Here is a 24572-nt window from a genome sequence, read left to right on the forward strand (position 1 = left end):
ATTTCCAGAACTGCCATCTCTTCGTAATTCAAGCCTCTTCTTGGACTGCGCCTCTTTTCTTCTTCATCTCATCTTCGACCTCCATTCACTTCATCAGCACCCTCTTTCGCCCGACTTAACTTCCTGTCCTCACTCCAAGCAGCTTCGACTACTCTCCTCCGTCTCCTCTGCTCTGCTTTCTCTTCCACACCTCCTCATCCACTGCTTCTTCGCCATACACTCTGCTCAATCTACCCTCGACGCTCTACTCGGCTTCAACTACTCTCCTCTCTTACCCTCGACAAGATCACCATCCTGTCAGCCACTTCTCGCCCACAGCTTCACCTGCTGCTGTCGCCAACGCTACCGCCTCTTACCGCTGCTCTTGCGAATATCTCCACCTCTATCAGCAGCTATCTTCACTTGATCTCACCTTGTCCCTCCATCAACGTCATCGACTTCCTCAGCAGCTCTTACAAACACAAGCCTCTCTGTCGATAGCCGCCTTCCATCGACTTCACTTCTCTTGCCGCTCACAAACGTCGCCACATCTTTCAACAGGTCACACGGACATCCTTCTTCCAATTATCTTATCAAACATATTTCTCTTCGGTGTTTTCACCTCACTTCCATTTGGATCGCCCGGATCGAAATCACACTCTTCCATCCACAGCTCGGCATGTCAACCAAAGCAGCCATGCCTTCCCTCACCTTGTCTGACGTTCTCAGCATGGCCACGTCAACGTCTGAGGAACAGACGAAGTTTGTTGAGTCACTCAACGAGCTCAACGTGGAGCCCATAACGGACAGAGAGCAACGAGAGGCGCTTCATGAGAAGCTGAACCGCCTGCCAACCGACATGCAGCATGATGCCTATCAATCAGTTTCACGTGTCTGGGACGTCTTCATCGATGATGACATGGCCTCTGGGTGCAACGGACTGGATGACAAGACCGGCCAGGAAGTCTCAGTGGAAAGTGGCAGTCCCCGCGAAGAATCAGCCAACCACGAAGGAGCCGGACTGTGCAAGCTAGAAGACGAGTCGGAGTTCAAAGACCAAAGTGGCAAGACTGGCTCACCGAGTGGTGCTCAAGTTACTCTGGCCTCTGTTCACCCATCCGACCTCCTCGCTATGCCCACATCCACGCCTGAGGAAGAGAGCAAATTCGCCGAGGAAGTGGCCAAGGTCAACATCAAGCTCATGGATAAACAGCTGCAGGTGATGCTCTCCAAAAAGATGAAGAGTCTTTTACCCGACATGATGATCGAGGCGTACGTTTCATGGTCCCGTGCCTGGGAAGCCTTCATTGATGAGGACACTGAGTCGGAGTCGGAAGAGCAAGACGACGAGTCTTGCGAACAAGAGCCCAGGGAGTACCTTGTCGCCTTCATCTCAACGGGAAAGTCGGAAGCGATGCGCAAGGCTCAGCGGACAATGTTTCGGCACACGATGCACAATGAAGGATGGTGCATGTGCCCATTCGGAACGCCTCTTGAGCTCAAGAATTGGGACAGGTCCACCCCACTGTCGGTCCAGGAAGCCCTGAAGGTGACCAAGGTCGCCATCGGTTCGGGAGTTGATGTCTGCTGCGAGCTGCACGTCACCATGCTCGCATACCATCTTCACATAACCCTATACGACGTGGAAGGACGTTTCAAGGGCCGTGATCCGCTTTTGACCGTCATCCGTAAGACTGAAGGGGAGCCCTTGAAGTACGCTGGGCTCAAGAACCACGGCATGGGTCCTGAGCTCTTCGCCGATGGCGCTCATGACCATGAGTTTCTCCCCGGATTCTACGTTGTGGAGAGGCAGGATGACATCAGTATCTAAAAGAACTGGGAAACTCATCGCAGAGGCTAGGGAGAGGGCCGGTCTCCTCAACGGGCCTGACAGAGAGCCGGCCGACGATGGTGCGCTCAGACATCTGGTCTTGGGCGACCCTCGGTTTTTCTTTTTCTTCCCCTTTTTCATTTCTTTTTCCATTCCCCCTTTTACTTACAGGACGATGGTGCGCTCAAAAGTTCGGTTTTGATGGTCCTCAAGTTTTCTCCTATTTCCCCCTTTTACACTACCAGGGGACGACCGCTCAAAGCCTCAAAAGTCTGGACGGATGGATTGGCGATTTGATTTTGATCATTCTGATTTCCAAGGGGGCACACACAGCATCTTGATCTCCTAGCATAAGGAGTCAGGGCATTTAAAAAGAAGTTGAGCGAGGTGGAACTGGAAGCACAGGCAGCAGCAGGTCGACTCAGACCCACCATACAAAAGTTCACAACACAATAAAAACTCCTTTCCATTCCTACTTCCATTCAATGTCTCATTTAAGACGGCCAACAGCCGTGCGCATGAAGATGAGAAGTGGCAAAAATATCACGAGTAGAGTGAGTGATTGACGAAGGAAATGCGAACTCCAACTCTAAGTGCTGATACAAGCTGATACAAAGATCGCTTGACAATTGACACAAGCTAGTGTGCGAATGACCAAGGCAAGGTGTGTTTATACCGGGAGCATTCGAGCACCTGACTACCTGAATACTTGAACGCTTAGACTGGTAAAAAGTTGGTTAGAGGAAGCGTTCAGGCATACTGGCACCGCCTTATACATTTGAGACCCACTGTTATCCCTGGTGGAAGTTTTACTTTTAAGCTGGTTCATTGGGTCATAAAGCGCAATTCACGGCCGCGGAGATGTCTGGTGGTAAGCAGACACGCACACCCAAAGGAAATCGGCGGAGTTGATGCGCAAGCATTTATTACTGCTTCAAAATCTAGGTATCAAGATATTCCGTCTGCTACAAACAACATCGCGAACAAATGGGAGAAAGCAGCGCATGTCTTCTGCCAGTCGCGCCCGCTACTATTGATTATTTGCTCGTCCACAGCGCCATTGAACGCCCGTCCGCCATGCCAATGAGCGCCTTCACGCCTACCTGCCTACCTGATGATGTCCTTGTATATGGAGAAGAAGAGGAAAAGGTGAAGAGAAGCCCCCCGACAAAATGAACCAAACCACCAGATGAGAGACGGCCGACCAAAGATCAAGATGGTTCCACGCTCGCTCTGCTGCGCTCTGCTCTACACCTGAACGACGACGGCGATGAGTTGCAACCACATCCCGCAGCACGCCAACCGACTACTTGACCTTGCTCATGATAGTCTCGACGCCGCGCTCGACCTGGACGGTCGCCGCCTTGGCCTTCATCTCCTTGATGAGGCTGCGATCGGAATCATCCCTGGCGCGGAGGACGCTCTCGACCCAGCCGACATTCAGGTCCCAGTACTCCATCTTGAAGCCCTCAAAGACGGAGGCGACGACGTGCTTGTCGGCCTCGAGCAGCTGCACGAAGCGCTCGACGACGCGCCACTTCTGCTTGATGTCCGGGCCGGCGCTGAACTGGCCGAAGAAGTCGAACACGGCCAGCACGTCGTCGCGGATCTTTTCGACAAACGGCTCCGTCCGCCGGAACTTGGCTCCCTTGTTGTGCACCGACGAGAGGTAGCGCACCAGGAGCTCGTCGGCGAGCTCTTCGATCAGCACGTCGCGGAGCGATGGGTGCAGCACGGTTTCGTAGTCGTTGAGGTAGTCTTGGAATGTCGACACAATCTGTCCAACGCGCTTTTGCGCGTACCAGCTGGGCGTGAAAAACTCGGCCAGGATAGGCCGGAAGTCGACGTCGAAGATGAGCCGCACGAAGACGGTCAGGCAGTGCGTCGAGAGGTCGACGTAGCCGTCGCGCAACACGTCGATTTGCGCCTGCGCTGTCGCCGAGTATTGCGGCGATGTGAGCGGCACGAGCTCCCGGCTGAAGCGCGACAGATATGACCCGCCGGTTTGCGCTTCGTCGTCACCGTCGTCAATGCATGCGATTTGGTCGTTAGCGATGGCGAGAAGCCAGTCTTGCAGCGGCTGTAGCCCGTCTGGATCCCCGGTGCCCTGCGTGTACTTGTCGAGCTCAATGTCGACAAGCTCCTCCCACAGACGCTGGCGCGACATGAGGGCTTTGAACATGGCGTCAATGACACCCTCGGCCACGTCGGTGCGGTCGCTGCTGCCAGCCACAGCAAGTTGCTCGCGCAACATGGACCACATGTCTCCGAGGGTTTTGGTGCGAAAGTATCCATTGACGTCGGTGTCCAGACTGTTTTCGGACCGTGAGAGAAAGGTCTGCTTGTCCGTCGCGGACATGCGAGACATCCATTCTTCGACGGCCTTGATGATGAGCTGCCTGTACTCGCGGACAAGCTCGGATGCCCGGTTGTCAATCATATGCGGGGTGAGGTCGTCTTCTGGAACACCCAGCTTGCCCATCTTCCTGTAGTACTTTTCCTCCCAGTGGATAATTGCAAGCATGTGGACGGGCTTGAGGTCTGGATCGTCAATGTGTGACACAAGCCAGTCGTGCATCATCTTGTGGTAAATGGTGTAGTAGGTCTTGAAGACCTTCCACTTGCGAGGCATCAAGTTCACCATGCCGAGTTTCACAGTGTTGAGATCATTGAAGAACCAACGAAGGCTCTTCTCCAACTTGTCCGGATCCTCGAGGAACGCCGCCTTGGTGTCGTCAATCTTGGCTCCACACGACAGCTCAATCGCCTTGAGAAACTTCTCCTTGTATCCGCGGAGTTCCTTGGGACCAGTAGCAATTGACTTGAATCTCGCCGCCAGGTCCTTGTAGTCTCTCTGGGCATCCTGCAGCGCCTGGACCTTCTTATCAATCTTCTCCTCCTCCTCAATGACCAATGCCAGCCTGACCACCATGCCGTTGTTGCCAGTCTGCACCAATGGAATGAGGTTCATGCAAGCCAGCCCAACATGCTCGTCAAACATCTCGACGACCTTGTCCAAGCGGTCAAAGTGGTCCTGCAGCGTGCCTCCACTATCCAATCGCAAGTTGTTGACGAGCTCCAGGCTCAAGCTCTCATCGGCACTGCTCTTGATCTGGTCCATGGCGGCATCCCTAATGTTCCTCAGACGGTTCAAGCCAAAGTGGATCTGCAGCAGATTCGGCTGGTTCTCGAGGTCGTCCTCGTCATCCTCGAGCAGGCGCTCCGTCTGGGCCATTTCGCGCTCAAACAGGTCAATGTCCTGCTTCATCTTCTGGACGGCCTCGAAGTTTCGGTGCGTCTGCGCGACCAGGTTGATGTGCGGAAAGTCGCGGATCATCTGCTGCGCCTCGGCGCACAGCTTGTCTATCGTCATCATCTCGTCCTTGATCAGGTTGACGGTGCGCTGGCCCTCGCTGATGCTGTTCATGCCCGACTGCGTAATCTCCAGCTGCTCCTTCAGCCCATGGCGGAGCTGCGCATCCACGGCCGCCTTTTTGCGCGAGAATTCGGCCTTGAGCGAGGCTATCTTGTCCAGGTCTTCGGGGTGCCGTAGCAGCTCGGCCAGCTTCTGGAGGCTGGGGGAATCCGCATCGTTCATGCTGGTCTCCGGGGGCGTTGGATGTGACGATGGAGCATTTGGCCTTTCAGGGCGATGGTAGAGAAAGGGTCCAGAGGTCCGAGGCGGCGGGCGGGGTATTAGTGGTGAAGTAGTTGTTGTCTTGGTACAGCTCCGTATGCGGGAGCGGACGTCTCGGTGTCCTGTTGACCCCAGGAGTGTTGTTGCCTGTGTTGCCGCTCGCTGGTTGCATTGGCACAGTAAATGCGGCCACGCATTATTGGGCCTCTCCCTGCCATTCTATGATCGCCGCGACATCTTGGCACTTGCGGCTTTCTCCAGACATTCCCGCGCAACAATTATTCCAAAAACACAGCAGCCAGCTCCACCTCTGCCAAAACCCAGGTGCCAATTGCGCCGGTAAGCCATTACAGACTCGACGAAACGTCACATCCAGCTGAACCTCGCCCAAACCAGGCCATCCATCCGCTCTCTACACGCTACCGCACTCCCGCACCACCACCATCACCGCCGCCAGCATGGCCTACTTCCGGATAACGCTTCTCCGCTCCGCCATCGCACTTCCGCACAAGACGCAGGGCACGCTCGCTGCGCTCGGCCTGCGAAAGCGCATGTCGACCGTCTACCACCCTGTCACGCAGTCAGTGGCCGGTATGATCATGCGCGTCAAGGAGCTCGTCGACGTGCACGAGGTCGACAAGCCGCTGTCCAAGGCCGAGCAAAAGGAATTGAGAAAATCGGACCCCGGATATTTCATCGAGAAGAAAGGGTCGCAGGCGTCGTGATCGGTCAACGTTGGCGAGGCGAGCTTCAGGTTTTGATATCGATGGGCAGTGGTCCAATGCTGAAAATGCTATGGACTGGTATTGGGTCACGCATGACGATGCTGAGCCAGAGACACTACAAAATGCGGCGCAGGCTGGCTTCAGGCGTTCACGGTTTGAGGAAAGACAGAAGACAATCAGAACTGCGAATTCGACTGAGCGAATGGCTCAAGGTCTATTACACAAACCAAAAAGAGAGCGCCATCTCGGAGGGCTATGCCGCTTCTGTGCCTTCTTGTAAAAGAGAGCAAGGATGAAGAAGAAACAGTTCGACCATGCATACTGAGACTTTTAATGCTACAAGGAAAAAACCAAAGGTCCATCAAATCATCCTCTACCTTAGGCCATCGTGTCCGTGTCATGCCTATTGACATCCAACTCCCCGCCACTTCTTCAAGCCGGGGTCACTCTGCTCATTTGGATTAGGCGCTTGACACCAACCTGTGCCTTTGTCAGTACAAATACCATAAAAACCAGGGGCCAAGAATTGGCTTACCATCCAGTTACTGCCCTCATCGTTCTTGTTCTTCATGAGCTCCGTAAACAGTGCCTGCGCCTCGTCGTACCTCCTAGCTTGAATGTGGTTGCTCAGCTCCACCATTTCCTGAACAGTGTCGGGCTTCAGCAGGTCCTCGTTGTTGAGGTGGTCAAACAAGATGTTGAGGCGCTTCTCCGTGTCGAGGACCTGAGGCATGAAGTTTTGCGGAGCACGCGACTTGACACGTTCCATGTCAGCGGCCAAAATCTCAAAGACTGGCTTGGCCGAGTCGTCAATGTGGGAACGGTCGCCAGGGGCTTTCAAAGTTAGCTACGTTTTCGAACAGAAATTGAGGTCGACTTACGGTGTTTGGCCTTTGGAGGGGGCGGCGGTGGGGCAGCCGAAGCGCTCGAAACGCTTGAGGTCCTCTCTGGCATTCCGGCAGGAGGTCCTGCCCTCGGGGGACCAGCCGGAGGACCAGTCGGCGGACCACGCGGCGGGCCCTGTGGTGGCGGCGGCATGGGGCTAGCTGATGGAGGTGCCGCCGGAGCATACGACTGCTGTGGTGGTGCGTACGGGTTTGGCGCAACCTGGCGGGGCGGCGGGGCCATTTGAGGTGCGGGCTGTGCATTAGGGGATGGGGCATAACGGTTGTTTGGTGGTGCCGAGGTCGGCGGAGGGTTATAAGGCGAAGGACCACGTGGGATGGTCGCTTGCGAAGGGTACTGCTGAGGCTGCGGCGGTGGTGCATACGCAGCAGCGGCCGCAGAGGGAGGCCTTCTGGTAGGGTCCAATTGGGTGATGGGCGAGCCAGCTTGAGGAGGAGAAGTGACGCGAGGAGGTCCCTGAGGAGGACCCTTGGGCGGCGGCGGAGGGGTTGGCCGCTGCTGCTGCTGGGGCATGTAAGGAGATCCAGCAGCAGGAGGAGGTGAAATGACATTCGGCGCTTGGCCTGGGAATGGAGATGTGATGGCACCGCCGTTGCCGCCTGGAGTACCACGGCGAGAGGGTTGCTTCGCAGCACCGAAGCCTTCAGGAAGATCATTCCATGCCGAAATGTTGGCGGCCTGAGATGGCGGGGGCATGGCCGGAGACGAGGCAGATGCTCGAGGAGGGGGTGGGAGAGGAGCTTGCTGCTGCTGCTGCAGCGGCTGAAATCCGCCAGTATACGGGTTAGGCTTAGGGATACTGGCCTGCGGAGGCTGATATCCAGCAGGAACATATCCCCTACCAGCACTGGGGGCGAAAGACTGGGCAGGCTGTGCTGGTTGGCCGACGGGGGCATAAGGGTTTGCGGCCGGAGCAGGAGTGGGAATTGCTGGACTTCCACCAACAGGCATGTACGTAGGAACCACACGTTGGCCCCTCTGTGCGCCGGCGCTGGTGGCTGTAGCAGTCCTGTGGTGAGTAGGCTGAGCGGGAGCCTTTCTCGTGGCCATTCTGACTCTGTTGCGCGCGACCTCGGCTTCGTTGTACTTGTCTGGCAAGAGGTCGAGGTACTTCTCTGCCTCCTGGAGTTGACCGTGAGACGCAAGCAGGTCCGCGTACTCTGCGTACTTGGCGTACAGCGGGGCGAGCTTCCAGTCCGAAGTCTTTTGGCGGTCCGAGTCCTGGAATTTGGTGACCTCGCGGAAGATGGTCACCTTCTCGATGAAGTTCTGGAGAGATCTGGCGTGAATGGAGAAGCTGGTGTCGCCTTCGTTGTGTTCAATGCCAGCAGCCTCACTCTCTTGCAGCTCCTGGGCCCAGTTGCCGACAACCTTTTCAAGCTTCGAACCGGCCAAGTAGCAGAAAGAGGCATCCTTCCTCAAAGATTCCGAGCTTCCAGTTTCTTGAATAGCTTCCTCAAGGCGGTCACCAAGAGCCTCACAGAGATCAGGGAAGTCGGACTGGTCAGCGTAGGTGCAGAGGGTAGCCATGACTTCTTTCCAGTTGCTGAGATCAGCGTTGTAGACCACATCCCACAAGTTCTTGCCAACAACGGATGCAAGCAAGCGCAAGTAGTTGGGTCCATCTGCCTTCTTCTTGAAATAAGCCGATTGAGCCTTGTCGATGCATTTTTGACCACCGCAGATGGCAATCATGAAAGCGTCGGACAAGCGATCTTCCTTCAGGCAAATGTCCAAAGCCTTCTCGAACTGGCCAAGCATCAAGGCCTTGGTGATATCCTTGTCAGCTTCCGTCTCGTTGCCGGTGAAGATTTTGAAAGGGTTGTTCGTCTTTGCGCCCTTGGTTGCTGCCAGATCAGCCAAGAAATTGTCGCTGTCTCCCGACTCGTCGAAAAAGGCTCCAGGGTCCTTTTCTGACGTCCCATTGGTTTTGGCTCCATCTTGAGTTTCCTCGGCCTTTTCAGCATCAGAAGGCGCGCTGAAACCCAAGTAATCCACAAGCTTCGTGCGAGATCCAGAAATCAACGTTTCGATGACTGTCCAATCCGCCTTCTCCTCCTCGGTCTTCGCCTCGGAAATCTTGGCCTCACAAATGCTGGCCAAGTCTCCGCTCTTCAACGCCTGCTCGAATTTCTCCGTGGCCTGTCCAATGGCAGAGTCCACCGCAAAAGTCGAAATGCTGATCTTGGACTTCTTGGTGGTGGCATCTGTGCCCAGCTTGACCAGTTTGCCTCCAAATCCAAAAGAAGCACCGACCGGCCTGCGCAGCCACTTGGGGGCTTGTGGAAGAGAGAAGGTGGCAGCTTGCGGCTGCGTCTGGGCCCTGGCAAAAAAGTCCTCCCCATCCAGAGCAGCCGCTGCCTCTGTAGGTTCCGCCTCTTGCTTTGTGTTCTGGAGCGTCTGGACGGCAATCTTGCCGTCGAAGGAAGCCGTCGCGAGCAAGTTCGGGTTGTGGGGGTTGAATTCGGTCTGGAAGGTCCAATTGGTAACCACGGGGAACTCTCCAAGAGACTGGCCCGTGTGCGGGTTCCAGCAGATCGTCCTGTTGTCCTTGCCGCACGACAAAAGTATGTCGCTGTCAGAGGTGCACCAAGACAACGAAAGCACTCCCTGGTCGTGTCCCTTGAGAATGCGCTCAGGAGCGTTGGAGTTGCGCAGGTCCCACATCAAAATGAGGGGTTCCTGGTCATTGGGGACCGCAGTCATCAACTTTGTGGGTACGTCGGGATCCCATGCCACTGCGCTGACAGCTTTTCTCTGAAAGTTGTTGAGAATGAGATTCTCCTTCTTGGTCTTCAAATCCCAAACTGTCACGAAACCCCCGCTGCTACCAGTAGCCAAAATGTAGGGGACCTTCTTGTTCCAGTCCAGCGCCTCGAAGTCATCGGCGCGGGCGACGGAGTTGCCCAAGCGGAAGGGGTTCGGGTTGTTCAGGTCGGTAATGTATAGCTCGCCTTTTGCGCCAGCCGTGGCAAGGAGTTCGGGTTTGAAAGGGTTGAATTGAAGCGCCTTGATGGCTGCGCTGTGCTTCTCGGTCCGGGAAAGAAAGGCGTCGCTGGACATTTGTTAGATCATCGCGTACATGATTCAACTACTTTAACCTACTTCTGACCCTTCAAGAGCTTGTCCGCGTCCCAAAGGTCCAGGCTTCCGCTTTCCAGAGCTCCAGCTATAACACCCCTCGGGCGGTCGTCGTTGGGGATGCCCCAGGCAATGTCGTGGAATCTTTTAGCAAACGGTCAGTATCATGTCGTCCATGGAAATTGGGGGAGAGTCCAAATCTATACGCACCTGGAATCTGCGCTTATGCTCCCAGCCGGTTGAAGCTCCACCGACTGGCCTGGCGAACCTAGCGCGAGGTCCCAGATCTCGAGCTGGGTCTCGTTTGAGAAATCAGCATCGACCGCGCCAGCTTTGGTTCCAGTGGCAATCAATGGCGGCGCGGAGCCTGGAGACCAGGCGAAAGTCGCCGTCCTGGGGATTTCCCGCAGGCGGACCATGGCTGTAGGTAGCTGCGACGCGGGTGCTCCGAACGGCGGTGGAGAAAACGTGGAGGAAACAGTCGACGCGGGTATCACAAGAGGAGGTCAGAGCTGGCGTAGCTCCTCGACAAAAGCCGGAAAGACGGTGGACGTGCGAGTGCAAAAGGTCGAATACGTGTAAGGAAGTGTCTAGGGTCAGTTTACCTGCATACCTCAAGGTGGCCTCGCGGGCCCGCCAAGACCGGATGGCTCGTTCGAGCAGGGGGCATCCAACGGCTGGCGGGCAACAGCAATGCCGTCCGCACCAGCGAAACCACCGTTCTGCATTGCGATGGCCTCCAACTGCATGTGTCTGGCCAGCTCGCTCCTCTGTAAAGCTTGAAGCTTTCCCACAGTTTGGCACATCTCGCGACAGCTTGCGCCGACTGCAGCTCCATCAATTCACCGGACCGCCGCAAAATCATCCGCACGTGATATCGAACATTGAACTTTCGGCGTCCTCGACCAGACAACCACCTCTCCACCGCGGAGTTCTTAAAGACTGGATCGCGCGATCATGGCGGAGACTGCGCGCCTCAAAGCAACCGTCTACGTCGGCGGCCTCGACACTGCCGTCACGAGCGAAGTGCTGCACAACGCTTTCTTGCCCTTTGGCGAGATTGTTGACATCTCGCTGCCAAAGCCCGATCTGCCCTCGTCGACAGACCCACACCGCGGCTTTGGCTATGTCGAGTTTGAGTACGCAGCGGATGCCCGGGAAGCCATTGACAACATGGACCAGTCGGAGCTGTTTGGGCGCGTCATCAAATGCGCCGCAGCACGGCCTCAAAAAGACCAGAATGAGGGTCTGGGCAGCAAGACTGCGGTTTGGGAACAGGTTTGTCAAATCATTTCGTTTTCAATCTGGTATTCTAACAAGTCTATCAGGAGGGCTGGCTCGCAAAGCATGCAGTCAACGACGAGGATCGCGCGGCAGTAGAGCAAGCAAAGGCCGAGGCAGATGGCCCGATGGATCCCATGCAAGGACTGGAAGAGCTCGATGTGGCAGGCCCGAAGCAAGCATGAAGCAGGCAGCAAGCCTTTCTATCCAGTCGAGGGAAAAGCACAGGAAAAGCACAGTAACAACAGCTCGGGAAATCCGCAGGCTGTCAAGAAACCTCAAGATGCCGCAGAAACCCATGCAATTTGGCAAAGGGAGAAGGCTGCTCAATCCATTCTGTACAAAGAAACCCTTGGGCTTCACCCACCCATCTGCTCAATTCCGCCCCATTTCAAAGAATACCCCAAACCGTCAAGCAATTTACTCGCGGGAACCCGACCTCTTGAGGCGGAGGGTGGGGTCCCTGAAGAGGGACCTGACGACGGAGAAGATGGCAGCACCGACGGCGACACTGGTGGCAAACGTTAGAATGATGATGTAATGGAGCGACTTTGGTTGGATGGATAGATCTTACGCAAGGACGATACCTGGAGAGCAGAAACGAATTAGCAAGTTGATCAAGGACGCATGCGATTTTGTCCGAGGCTCACCGAGGGGAATCAACTCCGGGGGAATCTTCTTGAGGGTGCGCAGACGCTGGGAGATGGTGTGCGCTATGCGAAATCAGCATGTTCCAGGACCAAAGATGGCGGTGCAATTGAAGTCGGCTAAGGGATCAATCGCTGGGGCGGCTCATACCGGCCTGTTCCTCCTTCTATGCGCAAGTTAGCAACTACTCGTAGACTCTGTCATCGAGGCGTGAGACTCACAGGAACGGGAGTCCTCAGAGGGGCAGAAGCCCTCAGGTTGAGGAAGCGAGCCTGCATCTGCTGGCGGACAGGCGCGGCAAAACGGACAGGCTTGACAGCCCTGACGGCCTGGAGGCCGATCATGCGAGAAGGCGCGAGCATGTTGCGAGTGGTGTTGTAGAGTGGAGAGGGGGAGGCAAAGGCGTTGCTCGACGGCGACGTTGGAGAAAGGGAAGCTTCAAACTAACCAAACGCACATCCCGCCCAGCGCCGAGCCGGAGCCAGAGCGGGCGGGCCGAACTGACAGACGGAAGGCGGACGGCCGACGGCGGAGCCAAGCATTTCCGCCCGGAAGAAGCCGCCGCTTCTCTTTCGCAGCAGCGCCTGTCGAACCACCTCCCGTCGCCCATATCGACTGCAACCGACGTCAACGCTTCACTCTCCACTCCCCACCCTCACCCGCATCCCTCAATTGCACATCCGTCACCATGGCCGACGACGAGCGCGAGACCAAGCCCTTCAAGTTTGTCACTGGTAAGCCCACCCGCCCTGCTCTGCCGCTGCGTTGAGCTCCTCTGGACCAAGCTGACCATTCCTTTACAGCTGGTACGTCTACAACTCACTCTCCTCGCACGCTTCCCCGCGCCGTTTGAGCAACAACCCTGCGCCAACCGCACGTCGCGGCCGCCAGGCCCGTCTGCAAACGTCCTCGATGCCCTTCCGCATCCCCGCGTTCGCGATAATGCCGATTTTGCCGGGGCCAGTTTTGCGATGATGGCGAGGGGCAGCCATTGGCATTAGCCATTGGGAGGTCACAACAAGCTGACACCGCGCCTCTGCGCATCGCTAGGCTTTGACGCCCGCTTCCCCAACCAGAACCAGACCAAGCACTGCTGGCAAAACTACGTCGACTACCACAAGTGCATCCTCGCCAAGGGAGAGGAGTTTGCTCCCTGCCGCCAGGTACGTTTGCACCGCCCCGCCGCGCCTCCTGGCTCGAACGAATCTGGAGTCAGAGAAGGAGAAGAGTCCGGGATGGATGGCTGACGTCTTCGCAGTTCTACCTTGCCTACAAGTCCCTGTGCCCCAGCGCCTGGACCCAGAGGTGGGATGACCAGCGCGGTAAGCTGCCCCAAACTCAGAATTCCCTCGAAGCAACACTGACAGCTCCGCAGAAGCCGGAAACTTCCCCGCTCGTTTGGACGAGTAAGCGCAGCGTCGGTCTCGGGTAAAATTGGTCCATGGTAGACAAAGCGCGGTGGAGGGGACGGTAGTAGCAGCATGAGAAATCCCCTTGAACGAGGCGAGGCTCTGTATCATATGCAGCTTGCAATGCACCATCCGCTCAGCCCATAGAATTACTCGACTTTGGCTCCTAAAGAAAATGTGGAAATTGATTTGCGCTGTACAATCGAGGACCAATCAACGGGGATGTGATGACTATGAGTTGCCTGAAAATTGACGACTATCGAAAGACGGCATAACTGATCACCTACCTATCCTTTTGGAAAACACCGACAAAGGAAACTCCCTCTCATGCAAGATCAAACTAGAAAACATTCCACCTTAGTCGATTCGCCTTTTACCTCCGACCGCCTCGTCCACCGCGTCCGCCTCGTCCACCCCGTCCACCACGACCTCCGCCACCACCACGGCTGTCCTTGCCCACGCGTCCGCCTCTCGTGCGATCCATTCCACCCCTGCCACCCAGCGGCCGGCGGTCGGGCTTGCCCTTGCCCTTGAAGCCGGGAGACTTCTTCAAGCCCTCCTTGACCTCGTCCTCATCCACCTCCATCTCATCCTCGTCCTTCCTGCCCTTATTCGAAAACTTGATCTTGCCGCCACGACCGCGCTGCGCGGCGTCGCGCCCGCGGATCGCCGAGACGTACGCGTTGATGCCGGCCTCGAGGCTGCCGCCGTCGAGATCCATGCCGCCGGCGTCTGCACCACCGTTGTCGTCGTCCGAGTCGGAATCTTGGCCCAGCAGCAGCTTGCCGTCCAGGTCGACCTTGGCCTTTGTGCGCGTCTGGCCGGGGGCCTTGGGCTTGACGGGCTTAGTTGACGAAATCTGGCCGAGCGCGCGGCGGTCGAGCAGGTCGAGCGGCTCGTCGTCGTCTTCGACGATGTAGGCCGAGCCGCCTGCGGATTTCGAGGAACTTCCTGATGCTTTGCGTGCGCGGCGGCCCATGGCTTCGTTGTCCGACACGTCGGAGCCGGAGGACGAGGCGTCGTCGTCGTCGGAGCCGTAGACGGCCTCGTCGTACTCGGACTCGAACTTGGAGCGGCGCTTTTCGGGAGCGGGTGCCTGTTGCTGGTCGTCGTCGTCGGCGCCAGCGTCCTTCTTGCGCTTGCGCCGGTCGCGCGTCTTGCGGATGTTGGCGATGAGCTTGCGGTCCTCGTCGGGCGTGTTGCGCTCGACGACTTCGACGCCGAAGCGCCGGATCATGCGCTCGAGGATGTGCTTGACCTTGGCTTTGAAGTGCGCCTTGTGCTCGTGCGACCAGACCATCAGGTGGGGGATGAGGGTCTGGAGACGGGGGAGCATGAGGGAGGCCGGGAGAGAAATGACCGACACCTTGACGAATCCAAGCACCGAGCGCACAATCTCGCGGTTGGGCGATTCGAGGAAGAGGTCCATGGTTTGCACCATGTCCACGATGGTGGCTTCGGGGAGAACGCTGCGGAATTCGTACAAGGAGCGGGTGAGGGCGGTGATGGATGCGCTAATCATGTGCGGTGTCGAGCCCGCAAGACCAGCAGACATCATTGTGAAGAACTCCTCCAAAGATGCGTTGATTGTCGGAGCCGAGTCGTCCATTGCCGGAATCTTGGACTGGACGACGGTGCCTCCTTGCTGCATCTTCTGGCCCATCAGGACAAGGAGATCAAAGGCCGCTGTCCGCGCCTTCTCATTGACTTCCTTGCACGAGATGATGACTTCGGGGAGAACAGACGGGATAAAGTGCAGGTCGGAAGACGGGAGGTATTCCACAACCTGTGAAATGGCGGAGAGACGGTCTCGCTTGGCGGGTGCGGATGCCTTCTCTGCGCTGTCAACAATCAGCGTCTGAAGCTCAGAGTTGCGCTCTTGGAGAGCCGCCTTTCCAATCTCGGATTCAGCCAGACGAGGGATGAGCTTGTAAGCCTTCTTCTGCAGCTGAGGATCATCGTCCTTGTTGATCATCAACGCCGCAATGTTGAAGAGAGTGACAAAGCTGTCCCTGGGAAGGTAAATGGAAATGGTAATGACCAGGTCCATGAGGGTATGGCTTGCAGGAGGCATCTTGTCCGCCGGCTTCTTCTCCTTTTGCTTGTCGGCTTGGGTTTGCGGGCCGCTTTCTGCCAGAGATGACTCAAGCATAGTGCCCACTTGAGCAAAGGTCTTCATGAGCTCCTCCTTGGGTGTAATGCTCAAGTAAGCATTGATGCACCTCAGGATGTTACCCCTGGATTGAGGAAGGGTTTGGTTGTAAACGTTGAAAAGAACGGCGAGAATGTTTGTCGCGAACCCTGCCAGATACTCAATGTTCTTTTGAGCATCAGCCTTTGAAAATCTAGACTGTGCGACAAGATCTTCTTCGCCTTCAACCTCGAGGATGGCCTGGTTGGTCTCGACAAGATTTTGCAGGGAACGGCAAAGGTCTGTGCGAAGCTCCGTCTTCTGGTACAGCAGGTTGGAGACAAGCTCGGCAAAGCTCTGGTCAAACGCCTCAGTAAGGTCCAACGGCAGGTCGCAGTAACCGGGGAGGGTAGCCCAAATCTGGTGCACGATAGTCTCGTAAATCTTAATCTCCATGGTCTTCTCCGCATCTCCGTGGTTGAGTACTCTTTGGAACATTGCCTCACTGAGAGGAACCAGGTCTGACCTGAAATGCGCAAGCCTTGTGTTGCTAATCGCATCTCTCATAATGGGGAGAAGCCAAGCACGTCCTGGCTGACCAGGGATCGGCTTGGTCAGGTTCAGGGGAAGGATCTCGAGTACATTGTCCGGGCCCATGGCCCTGATGGCTTTCGCAAGCACTGCATCCGCCTCCTTCTTTCCAGCGAACGCGTCGTTGCTCCTGAGATCTCCAACGACCTTAACCACAGAGATAAGGACCGGTGCTGCGCGCCACCTGAAGGCTTCAAGCATGGAGCCAATGACGTTGAAGACTTCCATCCAAGCAGCTTGGTACTTGACGCTCAGCAGGTCTGCCGCGTGTTTACCAAGCTTCTCAAGGGTCTTTTCGTCGTAAATGGACGGCTCAAGGAGGACGCTATCGGGAATGCAGTTGGCCATGAGGGAAATCATTCCCTCTGAAGCCGAAATGCGAATGTTGTGGGAGGGCGAGGCGAGGAAGTTGCCCATCATGGCAAACAGCTCTGGGAGCTTTTGGAAAGTTTCTTCCGGTTCCACCTGGGCAGCGACGTCGTATCCTCTCGACAAGACGGCAATCCACGGCGGAAGGAGTTGAGTGTCGTTTTGCGAGGGCTGGAGCTCGCCAATGACTTCGAGAAGGCGAGGCAACTTGGCGGAAGACACCTCGTCAGCCATTCCTTCAAAAATCATTTCAAAGACTTCGAAAACGGCCATGGTCAAAAACTCGTTGCTCGACTTGGAAATGTTGAGAAGCAGCTCGCACAGAGCGTCAATCTTCTTGCTTGGCCATCCACCCGAAGCAGTCGCAATCGTCTTGATGAGTTGGAGCGCGTGGATGAGACCGGGATCGTGCGATTGTCCGTCGCGCTGGGAACGAGCGAGCTTCCGCTGCTTTGCTGAAGCTTCAATGATTTCCTTGAGCGAGCGCATTGCGGTCTCCGCGCACATGTCGGCGGCCGGGTGGTCCAAAGACGGGCTCGGAGGAGGATTTTGCAGCACCTTTGCGAGCGCTTCTTGCGCCCGCTTCCTAACCTTGGGTCTGTGGTCCACCGCGATTGTGAGAAGACCGGCCACGGCTCTGCGTGGGCTGACCTCGGACTGTGGCAGCTCCCATCCCTGCGAATCCTGGGCGATGAGCAGCGATTCGAGACATCCTATCGAGGCGCGCAGCAATGGCGCTTCGGCCTCCGGGTGTGTGATGGCGGGCGCAAGGCTGGTCAGGATCTGGGAGAATTTGGCGCGGAGCAGCGGAGGAGGGACGTGTGGGGTGACGAGATCGAGAATATAAACGACGGCGGAGGCGACTTCTTTATTTACAATTCCCTTGCTCGGATTGATGTACTGTGCGAGGAGGGCGAGGAGGGCGGCAAAGTATGCGGTGGGGGTAAATTCAGACTTTTGGCTGCGCAGTGTATCTTCGACTGCGGAGAGGACGACGGCGCTCTGTCGGTGTGGGTAAGTACAACATCTTGAGGAGCGCAAGCGCACAAACGCACCTGCTGCTGGCTTTGCAGCTTCGGCGAGGACCGGATCTTGTCCAACCGCTCCGCGAGAGACATTTTGGCCGCCGAGTCCATGTCAGCGGGAAAGTCAAGTCGCGTTGGAGGTTGCTTGGTCTCGTTTGGTGCAAAAAGTTTCGGATATCGATAAGGACGAAGTACAACGATTAATGGTCCGTGCGTCCTCAACTATGACATATCTGGTGGGTGGAAGGGAGAAGGGTTTGCATTTTTTGGTTCGTGTATTTCCATAGAAGCCCAGGCTGCAGACTCCTCGCTTAGAGAACAAACATTCAAATAGCAATGCTCTCCGCCCGAATTCCCAAGAAAATTATCATCCCGATTCGCTAAGCGCTTTCCATACACGTTATTGATGTCATTAATTCACTCTTCTCACGCCTTTAGGCTTTGTACAGAGTATCCAAGAAGCCCTTTGCCAAATCCACAACGACGCTCTTGTTGGGCAAGCTGCCGGCAACACCGTACAGCGCCGCAGCGTCTCCTTTGACAGAGCCCTTGGCGCCCTTGCCCTGCGCAACACGCTGCCTCTCCTCCTCGCGCACGCTTTCCACGCTCTCAACCAAATCAGCAACCAGCTGGTCTGCTGCGGCAACGATGGGAAGCGTGACAGCGACGTGGATGGCGGGTGGGTTCTGAAGCGCGTTCAGATGCCAGCCGCGCGCCGACATAGCATCGGCGATGTCGTAAATGTCAAGAGTCGAGGACGTAAAGGCTACGACCGAAACCAGCGGCTTGCCCATCACCTTGAGATCCGCTGCAAGCACCGGATGCGCGTGCAGCTCCGACTCGATGCGCTTGGCTGCCCCGACAATCTTGTGGCAAGCGGCGATGTAGCCAGATTCGCCGCACGCCATAAGTGATGCCCAACAGCCGGCAATGAGCGCACCTGGTCGAGAGCCAGCGATCGATGGCGAGGCATAGACACCGCCAGACCAATCTGGAGAGATGAAGTACTGGTACGCGCGGAGCGTGTCGGTGCGGTAGAGGACAGTGCTGTTGCCTTTGGGAGCGAAGCCATACTTGTGCGTGTCGCATGATATGCTGGTAACTCCTTTGAGACGGAAATCAAAGGCCTCGGTCTCGAAGCCGGCCTTTTGGAGGAACGGGACAAGGAAAGAGCCAAGACAGCAATCCACGTGAAGGGGGATACTCTTCCGAGCAGCTATGCGGGATAGACCTGAAATGTCGTCTATAATTCCATGAGGGAAGTTTGGGGCGGATCCAACAAGGAGAACAGTATTGGGATTCACAAGACGCTGAACGGCGCGTAGGTTGACCCTGTGAGTCGGAGCTGGGCAGGGTACCATGTGGATTTTGATCTTGAAATACTCGCCTGCCTTGCGGAACGCTGTGTGGGCAGTTTCGGGAAGAATCCTAGTGCTTGGTAAGTAGAGAATCATTGCAAATTAAGAGGTCAAGCATACATCTCGGGCTCTGTTACGCCGCGTTCAGCGTAGGCCTTATTCCTTGCGCTCAAGCATGCCATGAGAATTGACTCTGTACCGCCACTGGTCGTGACACCAGCAGCGCCCTCCGGAGCATTGTACATTGCCAGAACCTATTTGCCGTTAGCGCATAGTGATCGGGCTTTTTGACCTTTGGTCTCACCATCGCCACTACTTCCGCCTCCATCTTCCTGACTCCGGGGAACACGTCTGGGTGGATGGGATTGGCATATGTGAAGCTGGCAAAAGCATCCGTCTGGAGCTTGACCAGGTCCTCACCACCATGGTGTTTGACCAATTCTTGGCCGCCATGATAGACCGCGCCGCTGACCCGACCGTCCTCCCACCGTGTGTGCTTCATCTCGCTGAGCTTGACAAGCTCCTTGCGCACCTGCTCCGGCGACCATCCCTCCGCTGGCAATTTTATGTATCGATCGACACCGGGACCGGATGGCACGAGTTTTTGTTCGAGCTTGAGGATGGCTTCGCCAACTTCGGCTTGGACTTTGGAGCGCACGCCCGGGAGGCGCAAGAAGTAACCGTAGAGAATGCGGCGCACAGAGATGTAGGCTTCGACGACTGTGCCAATCAGGCCGCGGCCCTTGAGCGTGTAAAAGGCCTTGCGAGTCCAGCGCAGGAGGAATAGGATGAAGACGACGTTGCGGACAATGTCGAGGTTGAGAGCGAGCAGCTGGCCGCGCGGGGTCGCGCGTTTGCTCTGGTATGCGTCGCGCAGGCTGACGGGAAGCCTGGTGGAGCCGGGCATGTTGCGGATGGGTTGTTGATCCTCAGATGCGAAGAGGCATCTTTGAAAAGCCGGGGAGGACCAGGTTCAAGTAGCGGGACTGCCCAGAAGCCGCCGTGCCGTGATGCTCACACGGTCGGTTACATCACATGCCGACTAATCACTATGGACCCACCCTTCACCTTCCAAATGTGGTAGGCTTACTGCGAGGGTAACACATCTTTTCTTTTTCTTCTACCTCTTCCGTATTTCAATCCAACTTTCCCACCACTTCCACACATCGCATCCAGCAACTGTTGCGACGCGGAGCTCGGCATCTTGGGCACCCGTCGCCACTACCTCCCGCGGCAATCGAACCAAGAATTTAACCTACAACGATATCCATCGCCTCTTACTGGATAATCTTCCTTCCGTCTACTTCTAAATCGCCTCCATTGCCGCAGGACATCCGAGGTTTGATGGGGCATATTATGGCGTCTATGAGAAAGCGATGCGATGACATTACGAAGATGCCGTGGAAAGAGCTCGGACGGGAATCATTCAAGCACCTCAGGGGTACATGATGGGAAGAATGAACGTCCTTGAAAAAAGTGTAAAAAAGTTAAAAAAGGAGGAATCAGATGCACCAGACGCCTTGAAAGGGTAGATGCAGAAAGCGCGGCTTTTAAACCTAACCCTCAGTCGATGGGCGACTTTCTAAATGCATGGCAGCCTCACCGGAGTCCCTATGGTTGGGTTTGCAGATGGTGGACGTTGCTGTCTCGACTCCACTTCCGAAAAGTCTTTCCATAACGGTAAAAGAAGATCCCAAAGAGACACCAAAGTGTGGTCAAGGCCATGTTTGTCATGACCGGTGGTGTGTACCTTAGAAGTCAGCATGACCATCTCAGAGTCTCGTAGGTTTCGACTCACCCTGATTTTTCGCTCCATGGAGTGATGAACTTCGAGAAACCGTATCCCCATACGTTTTTGTTGACTGTTATACTCACAAAAAGGCTTCCAGCAGCTGACTTGTAGCTGTCAATGGCATACGTGCTGACAATCGCAGGAAGAGCTGCCATCTGTATTCCGGCGCAGGTGAAACCAACGACCACTATCGCGGCCCAGTGCCAGTGATTGTCGTAGCCAAGAGCCAGGACGACATGGCCCAGGATCATGATGAGGACGTACGGAATCATTGCAGGCAGCCGCATTTCGGCCTCCCGGACGCCTCCATTCTTGGCCGTCAATCTGGCAGCGGTCCAGTCGCTGAGCGGTCCAGCTGAGAAGAGCCCAATCAGGGCTCCAACGAGAATGGAAATATTCAACAAGCCCACAACTTCGGTATCCATGTTGTAAGGATGGCTTCCGAAAGCCTGCTCCTGGGTCAAGTTGACGATCAAGAAAGATGAGCAGCTGAAAGAGACGACAAAAGAAGCAAATGCGATGATTGGAAAAAGGGAGATTTTGCAAGGAATCCAGAGGTCCAGAAGTATCGCCGTCCAGGGACTCGAGTTGGACTGATATAACATCCATTGTTTCTTTGAAGGTCTGCCCCGGCCGAGCCACTGGTTTGACTGTTCTGAGGCTGTGGTCGATGGCAGTGCGCCTATGGCTACACTGGTCTGGCTTTGGTTGACTCCCGCCGAAATCTCGACCTTGTCGTCAAAAATCTCAGTCAGGCGCCGCAAATCCTCGCCGCTTGCCGATTTGGTGACCTGGATGCTCCCGCTATTTCTCTTTTGCTGGTATCCTCGGTGATACAGAGTCTCCGGTAACAGGAAGATGACCAGGAGTAAAGCCAGTCCAAGCATCGCGGTGTACAACCACCAAAAGCTCCTCCACCCGAGATGCTTCGCCATGGTTCCAGATATCAGAGGGCCAGCAACGAAGGATCCCATGTAGACGACCCAGTACAAGGTGTTCCACTTGCCGCGGGAATGCAAGAAGAAGAGATCTGTGGTGATTGACGGTTGGATCGTCTCGGCTGGTCCGGCGCCAACACCGTCCATGATGCAAGCGCCCATGAAGCTCCAGTACGAGTTGGCTTCTGCGCGCCAAAGGGAGGATCCCATACAAATGAGAGTCGAGAATATCATCGCCGGGCGACGGCCCCAAGAGTTGCTAATGGGTACCCTGGAGCATCTGTGAGATTCTGCACCTCAAGAAACCTCAGAACCTACCATATGAAGTTGCTGAAAGCCAGAACCAAGATACAGACACCACTGAACTGGACAGCTTCTGAGAGCGTGCAGTTAAAGTCCTCGACGTAGTAACTGAACATTGGCGCAAGAGCCAAAGGACCGAAGCCCTGCACGAAGCTGACATAGCTGGTCACAGAAATGGCTGAAATCTTCCACGCATGAGACCAGTTGAGGGGATCATGCTCGTCATTCTCTGGTCGCGGGACTAGAAACAGGCCGTTGGAAACATCGGACATGATCTCAGTGCCTGGAACAATTTCATTGTCGAAGTCATTCTTGCTGCGACGCTTTCGCTGGAGTTCTTTCTCAGTCACCGCCTTCACTGTTCTTCTCAATCACGTACCTGCGTCTCACGAGGAGCCTCCATGATCACCGACGCAACAAGCGGCTTGGGCTAATCGAATCTGGCCCTCGACTATGCATGCGCTCTGCAGCCCGCCCGGTTTATCATCGACCAATCGTCCCCTCCGCTCCCCAACGGCCAGGTACCCTTTGAGCATTGCCATGATCCGAGTTCGCAAACCGAGCGTTGGGTCGAGACAACCCCACTAGTCAGTACCTTGATACTCACAATCTTCTCGATTGGACATGATGTCAACGAGGGACGAAGTTCGGTCATTTCAATCCGATAGCAAGCTTAAGTCGCGCCATGTCTCGCCCTACAGAGCTTAATTATTGCCCGCAGAATATTGCAGCATGTCACAATAGGGGCCTGCCTGCCTATGAATCAGATTAACTTCAGGCAGAGACACTCTTGTACTTCAGCTCCGAGGGCTTGTGTAGGCTTCGCGCGGAAAAGATGCCGCATTACCGCATGAGGCAGTTTTGTGGCGTCTTGTCCTTCTGAAGCTTCGAAGTTTCCAGCACGCCGTTTGCCTCCTTGTCTGTCTCACTCGCACCTGCAGCAACTCTGATTGTTATGCTTGTCTCTGAGCGGCTTGCGTGCATGAGGGTCTTGCCGCGTCGCCTCTTTTTGGCACTGATGCAGCGAGATCAGATAACGATCATCCAGAAATTTTAGAGAGCGCGGACGAGCCTGCCCAGATGGACAGCCAATCACTTGGCACCGCCGAAACCGCCTCAAATTCACCGAAAGAGCGCCATCGTATCGTGACACGCTGCGCTATACATGGGGACGAATGTACAAAGCCATTGGTGGAGCACCCTTTTTCTCGGCAGGGGTGCTCTTTAGGCCCTCGGAAGTTTAAACGTGGGCTCGGTTAAGCCACACCTTCGGCGATGATGTCAAGGCCGGCCGGCCTGCGCCAAAAGAAGCTCAAAGTTCGGCCCGTAACCACGGCTACGGAGAAGCCGCACTACCGGCAAGGGTTCGCTGGTCGTCGGTGTCCTCGACGCGCGGCTTTTTGTATCCTTGGCAAGGGGGTTTTGAAAGGGATGTGGTGTACTTGGGTACCTCGCCATGTGGTAGGCGGGACTGAAGTGTAAAGAGTGGATCGTCTTGGAGCTTGATAGATACTGTCCTACTTTTCCCGTCTTGCCCTGTTCCTTGATGGCGGGCCGCATGCTGGGTTGAGGCCGTTGCTGAGGTCGGATCTAATCAGCGGTAGAGATGATCGGGAGAATGGTCCCGTAGATTGGACATGGCGTGGTTTCTGCTACCTTGCTGGACTTCGGCGTATCTCGCACCGAAACTGGTAGACTTGGATCGAACAAAGATAGGTAGTGGTGGCTACAACAACATGAGTTGGAATATCGAGGACCATTCACCGATGATACTCGGAGGTGTATGAGGAGAATCTAGGGACTGCGTGTGCGAGCTTCGAGTGGCCACAACATTCTGCAAAGACAATTTCATCTTCGAGGCCTGTCAGGGGTGCTTGAATGCTCCCTATACACACACACTATGACTTAGTGATTAGAAAGCTTTCCTGTGATTTGTGACTTTCTCATGCTCAGTAGACCGTCCCTATGAGGCCCCATGTGAGGTGGTTGAGAGACGGAGACATTCGAGTCACTTCCAAACAAGACTGAACCTTGGACGCTTGCACATGCTGAACTATCTCTCCCAAAGATCAGACCACAAAATATCGGATGGAGCAAAATCGCAGTACTGTGAGAGCCCGGCCTGGACCAAATTCATTCATCATCATGGCTGGCCTGCTGCCCAAATGGTGGCCTCGCGCGGTGACTGGTCGAGTAATTATGCTGCACATCGATCTGTGTCTGGAATCGTCCGGCAGTATCATTCCGACAATCACTGTATAGATGAATCTAGGTCGGAGAGACGTGTCGGAAAATCTGCTCAATTCTGTGTGCAGGGGGAACGGACAAGGGCAAGGTTTGTCGCACGCTGTGTTATGATACATTGGTTTTGAGAATGATTACGTTTTCCACTCTTGTTGCAGTTCCAGGAAGGACGAACCTCAAGTTCCAGAGCTGTAGGTAGAGGGAGCATTCGTATTGCTTGTGATTGACGAAACTTCATCCGAACACAAACTATTTGGAAGTAGGAAGTTGAGCAATAAGATGCTCCATCGTCAATGAAAGCAGTGCCTTGTACAAGTCATACTT

At 55.5% G+C, this 24572-nt stretch overlaps 10 protein-coding genes across 10 annotated transcripts; 4 read left to right on the forward strand and 6 right to left on the reverse strand.

The window, feature by feature from the left end:
• Nucleotides 1-676: 676 nt before the first annotated feature.
• Nucleotides 677-1810, forward strand: BKA78DRAFT_359892 (uncharacterized protein; the record flags this gene model as incomplete). The annotated part of the gene is made up of 1 exon (XM_066892392.1): nucleotides 677-1810. One exon carries the CDS (start codon nucleotides 677-679, stop codon nucleotides 1808-1810), a length of 1134 nt encoding a protein of 377 aa, XP_066750046.1.
• An 898-nt stretch (nucleotides 1811-2708) lies between these two features.
• Nucleotides 2709-5574, reverse strand: BKA78DRAFT_304100 (exocyst complex component Sec6-domain-containing protein). Its single transcript, XM_066887599.1, has one exon. It carries the CDS (start codon nucleotides 5406-5408, stop codon nucleotides 3117-3119), a length of 2292 nt encoding a protein of 763 aa, XP_066750047.1. The 5' UTR covers nucleotides 5409-5574; the 3' UTR covers nucleotides 2709-3116.
• Nucleotides 5575-5905: 331 nt separating this feature from the next.
• BKA78DRAFT_245591 (mitochondrial 54S ribosomal protein uL30m) lies at nucleotides 5906-6172 on the forward strand (the record flags this gene model as incomplete). Its single annotated transcript, XM_066884137.1, has 1 exon — nucleotides 5906-6172. One exon carries the CDS (start codon nucleotides 5906-5908, stop codon nucleotides 6170-6172), a length of 267 nt encoding a protein of 88 aa, XP_066750048.1.
• A 432-nt stretch (nucleotides 6173-6604) lies between these two features.
• On the reverse strand, nucleotides 6605-10578 carry BKA78DRAFT_349280 (uncharacterized protein; the record flags this gene model as incomplete). The annotated part of the gene is made up of 5 exons (XM_066890773.1): nucleotides 6605-6652; nucleotides 6708-7006; nucleotides 7054-10133; nucleotides 10184-10303; nucleotides 10370-10578. The coding sequence occupies 5 exons, from the start codon at nucleotides 10576-10578 to the stop codon at nucleotides 6605-6607; spliced, it is 3756 nt and encodes a 1251-aa protein (XP_066750049.1).
• A 538-nt stretch (nucleotides 10579-11116) lies between these two features.
• BKA78DRAFT_291927 (peptidyl prolyl cis-trans isomerase cyclophilin) lies at nucleotides 11117-11625 on the forward strand (the record flags this gene model as incomplete). Its single annotated transcript, XM_066885975.1, has 2 exons — nucleotides 11117-11437; nucleotides 11488-11625. 2 exons carry the CDS (start codon nucleotides 11117-11119, stop codon nucleotides 11623-11625), a joined length of 459 nt encoding a protein of 152 aa, XP_066750050.1.
• BKA78DRAFT_304114 (uncharacterized protein) lies at nucleotides 11439-12504 on the reverse strand. The gene is made up of 5 exons (XM_066887600.1): nucleotides 12310-12504; nucleotides 12239-12254; nucleotides 12091-12153; nucleotides 12015-12027; nucleotides 11439-11951 (listed from the first exon to the last, which is right to left on the reverse strand). Exons 1-5 carry the CDS (start codon nucleotides 12448-12450, stop codon nucleotides 11861-11863), a joined length of 324 nt encoding a protein of 107 aa, XP_066750051.1. The 5' UTR covers nucleotides 12451-12504; the 3' UTR covers nucleotides 11439-11860.
• BKA78DRAFT_304117 (cytochrome c oxidase, subunit VIb) lies at nucleotides 12505-13693 on the forward strand. The gene is given in 5 exon segments (XM_066887601.1): nucleotides 12505-12822; nucleotides 12838-12840; nucleotides 13139-13251; nucleotides 13347-13410; nucleotides 13464-13693. The coding sequence occupies 5 exon segments, from the start codon at nucleotides 12777-12779 to the stop codon at nucleotides 13496-13498; spliced, it is 261 nt and encodes an 86-aa protein (XP_066750052.1). The 5' UTR covers nucleotides 12505-12776; the 3' UTR covers nucleotides 13499-13693.
• On the reverse strand, nucleotides 13694-17761 carry BKA78DRAFT_261683 (NUC173 domain-containing protein). Its single transcript, XM_066885428.1, has 2 exons — nucleotides 17644-17761; nucleotides 13694-17590 (listed from the first exon to the last, which is right to left on the reverse strand). The coding sequence occupies exons 1-2, from the start codon at nucleotides 17722-17724 to the stop codon at nucleotides 13871-13873; spliced, it is 3801 nt and encodes a 1266-aa protein (XP_066750053.1). The 5' UTR covers nucleotides 17725-17761; the 3' UTR covers nucleotides 13694-13870.
• A 40-nt stretch (nucleotides 17762-17801) lies between these two features.
• BKA78DRAFT_340471 (pyridoxal phosphate-dependent transferase) lies at nucleotides 17802-19974 on the reverse strand. Its single transcript, XM_066890322.1, has 3 exons — nucleotides 19276-19974; nucleotides 19092-19225; nucleotides 17802-19041 (listed from the first exon to the last, which is right to left on the reverse strand). Exons 1-3 carry the CDS (start codon nucleotides 19876-19878, stop codon nucleotides 18048-18050), a joined length of 1731 nt encoding a protein of 576 aa, XP_066750054.1. The 5' UTR covers nucleotides 19879-19974; the 3' UTR covers nucleotides 17802-18047.
• Nucleotides 19975-20582: 608 nt separating this feature from the next.
• On the reverse strand, nucleotides 20583-22407 carry BKA78DRAFT_329569 (MFS transporter-like protein; the record flags this gene model as incomplete). Its single annotated transcript, XM_066889677.1, has 4 exons — nucleotides 20583-20721; nucleotides 20770-21972; nucleotides 22020-22357; nucleotides 22384-22407. 4 exons carry the CDS (start codon nucleotides 22405-22407, stop codon nucleotides 20583-20585), a joined length of 1704 nt encoding a protein of 567 aa, XP_066750055.1.
• Between the last annotated feature and the right edge of the window lie 2165 nt (nucleotides 22408-24572).

This window comes from Phyllosticta capitalensis (genome assembly GCF_038381095.1).
Source record: "Phyllosticta capitalensis strain CBS 128856 chromosome Unknown BKA78scaffold_1, whole genome shotgun sequence".
Lineage (NCBI taxonomy): Eukaryota > Fungi > Ascomycota > Dothideomycetes > Botryosphaeriales > Phyllostictaceae > Phyllosticta > Phyllosticta capitalensis.

Excerpts from the sequence above, each read along its gene's own strand:
- BKA78DRAFT_304100 (XM_066887599.1), bottom strand. The coding sequence starts at position 5,408 with ATGAACGATGCGGATTCCCCCAGCCTCCAGAAGCTGGCCGAGCTGCTA.
- BKA78DRAFT_304114 (XM_066887600.1), bottom strand. The coding sequence starts at position 12,450 with ATGCTCGCGCCTTCTCGCATGATCGGCCTCCAGGCCGTCAGGGCTGTC.
- BKA78DRAFT_304117 (XM_066887601.1), top strand. The coding sequence starts at position 12,777 with ATGGCCGACGACGAGCGCGAGACCAAGCCCTTCAAGTTTGTCACTG. Across the intron at positions 13,252-13,346 it reads AGTTTGCTCCCTGCCGCCAG|TTCTACCTTGCCTACAAGTC; the intron begins GTACGTTTGCAC and ends ACGTCTTCGCAG. Across the intron at positions 13,411-13,463 it reads GAGGTGGGATGACCAGCGCG|AAGCCGGAAACTTCCCCGCT; the intron begins GTAAGCTGCCCC and ends ACAGCTCCGCAG.
- BKA78DRAFT_261683 (XM_066885428.1), bottom strand. The coding sequence starts at position 17,724 with ATGGACTCGGCGGCCAAAATGTCTCTCGCGGAGCGGTTGGACAAGATC. Across the intron at positions 17,591-17,643 it reads AGCTGCAAAGCCAGCAGCAG|AGCGCCGTCGTCCTCTCCGC; the intron begins GTGCGTTTGTGC and ends CCACACCGACAG.
- BKA78DRAFT_340471 (XM_066890322.1), bottom strand. The coding sequence starts at position 19,878 with ATGCCCGGCTCCACCAGGCTTCCCGTCAGCCTGCGCGACGCATACCAG. Across the intron at positions 19,226-19,275 it reads AGGCGGAAGTAGTGGCGATG|GTTCTGGCAATGTACAATGC; the intron begins GTGAGACCAAAG and ends AACGGCAAATAG. Across the intron at positions 19,042-19,091 it reads GGCGTAACAGAGCCCGAGAT|GATTCTTCCCGAAACTGCCC; the intron begins GTATGCTTGACC and ends ACCAAGCACTAG.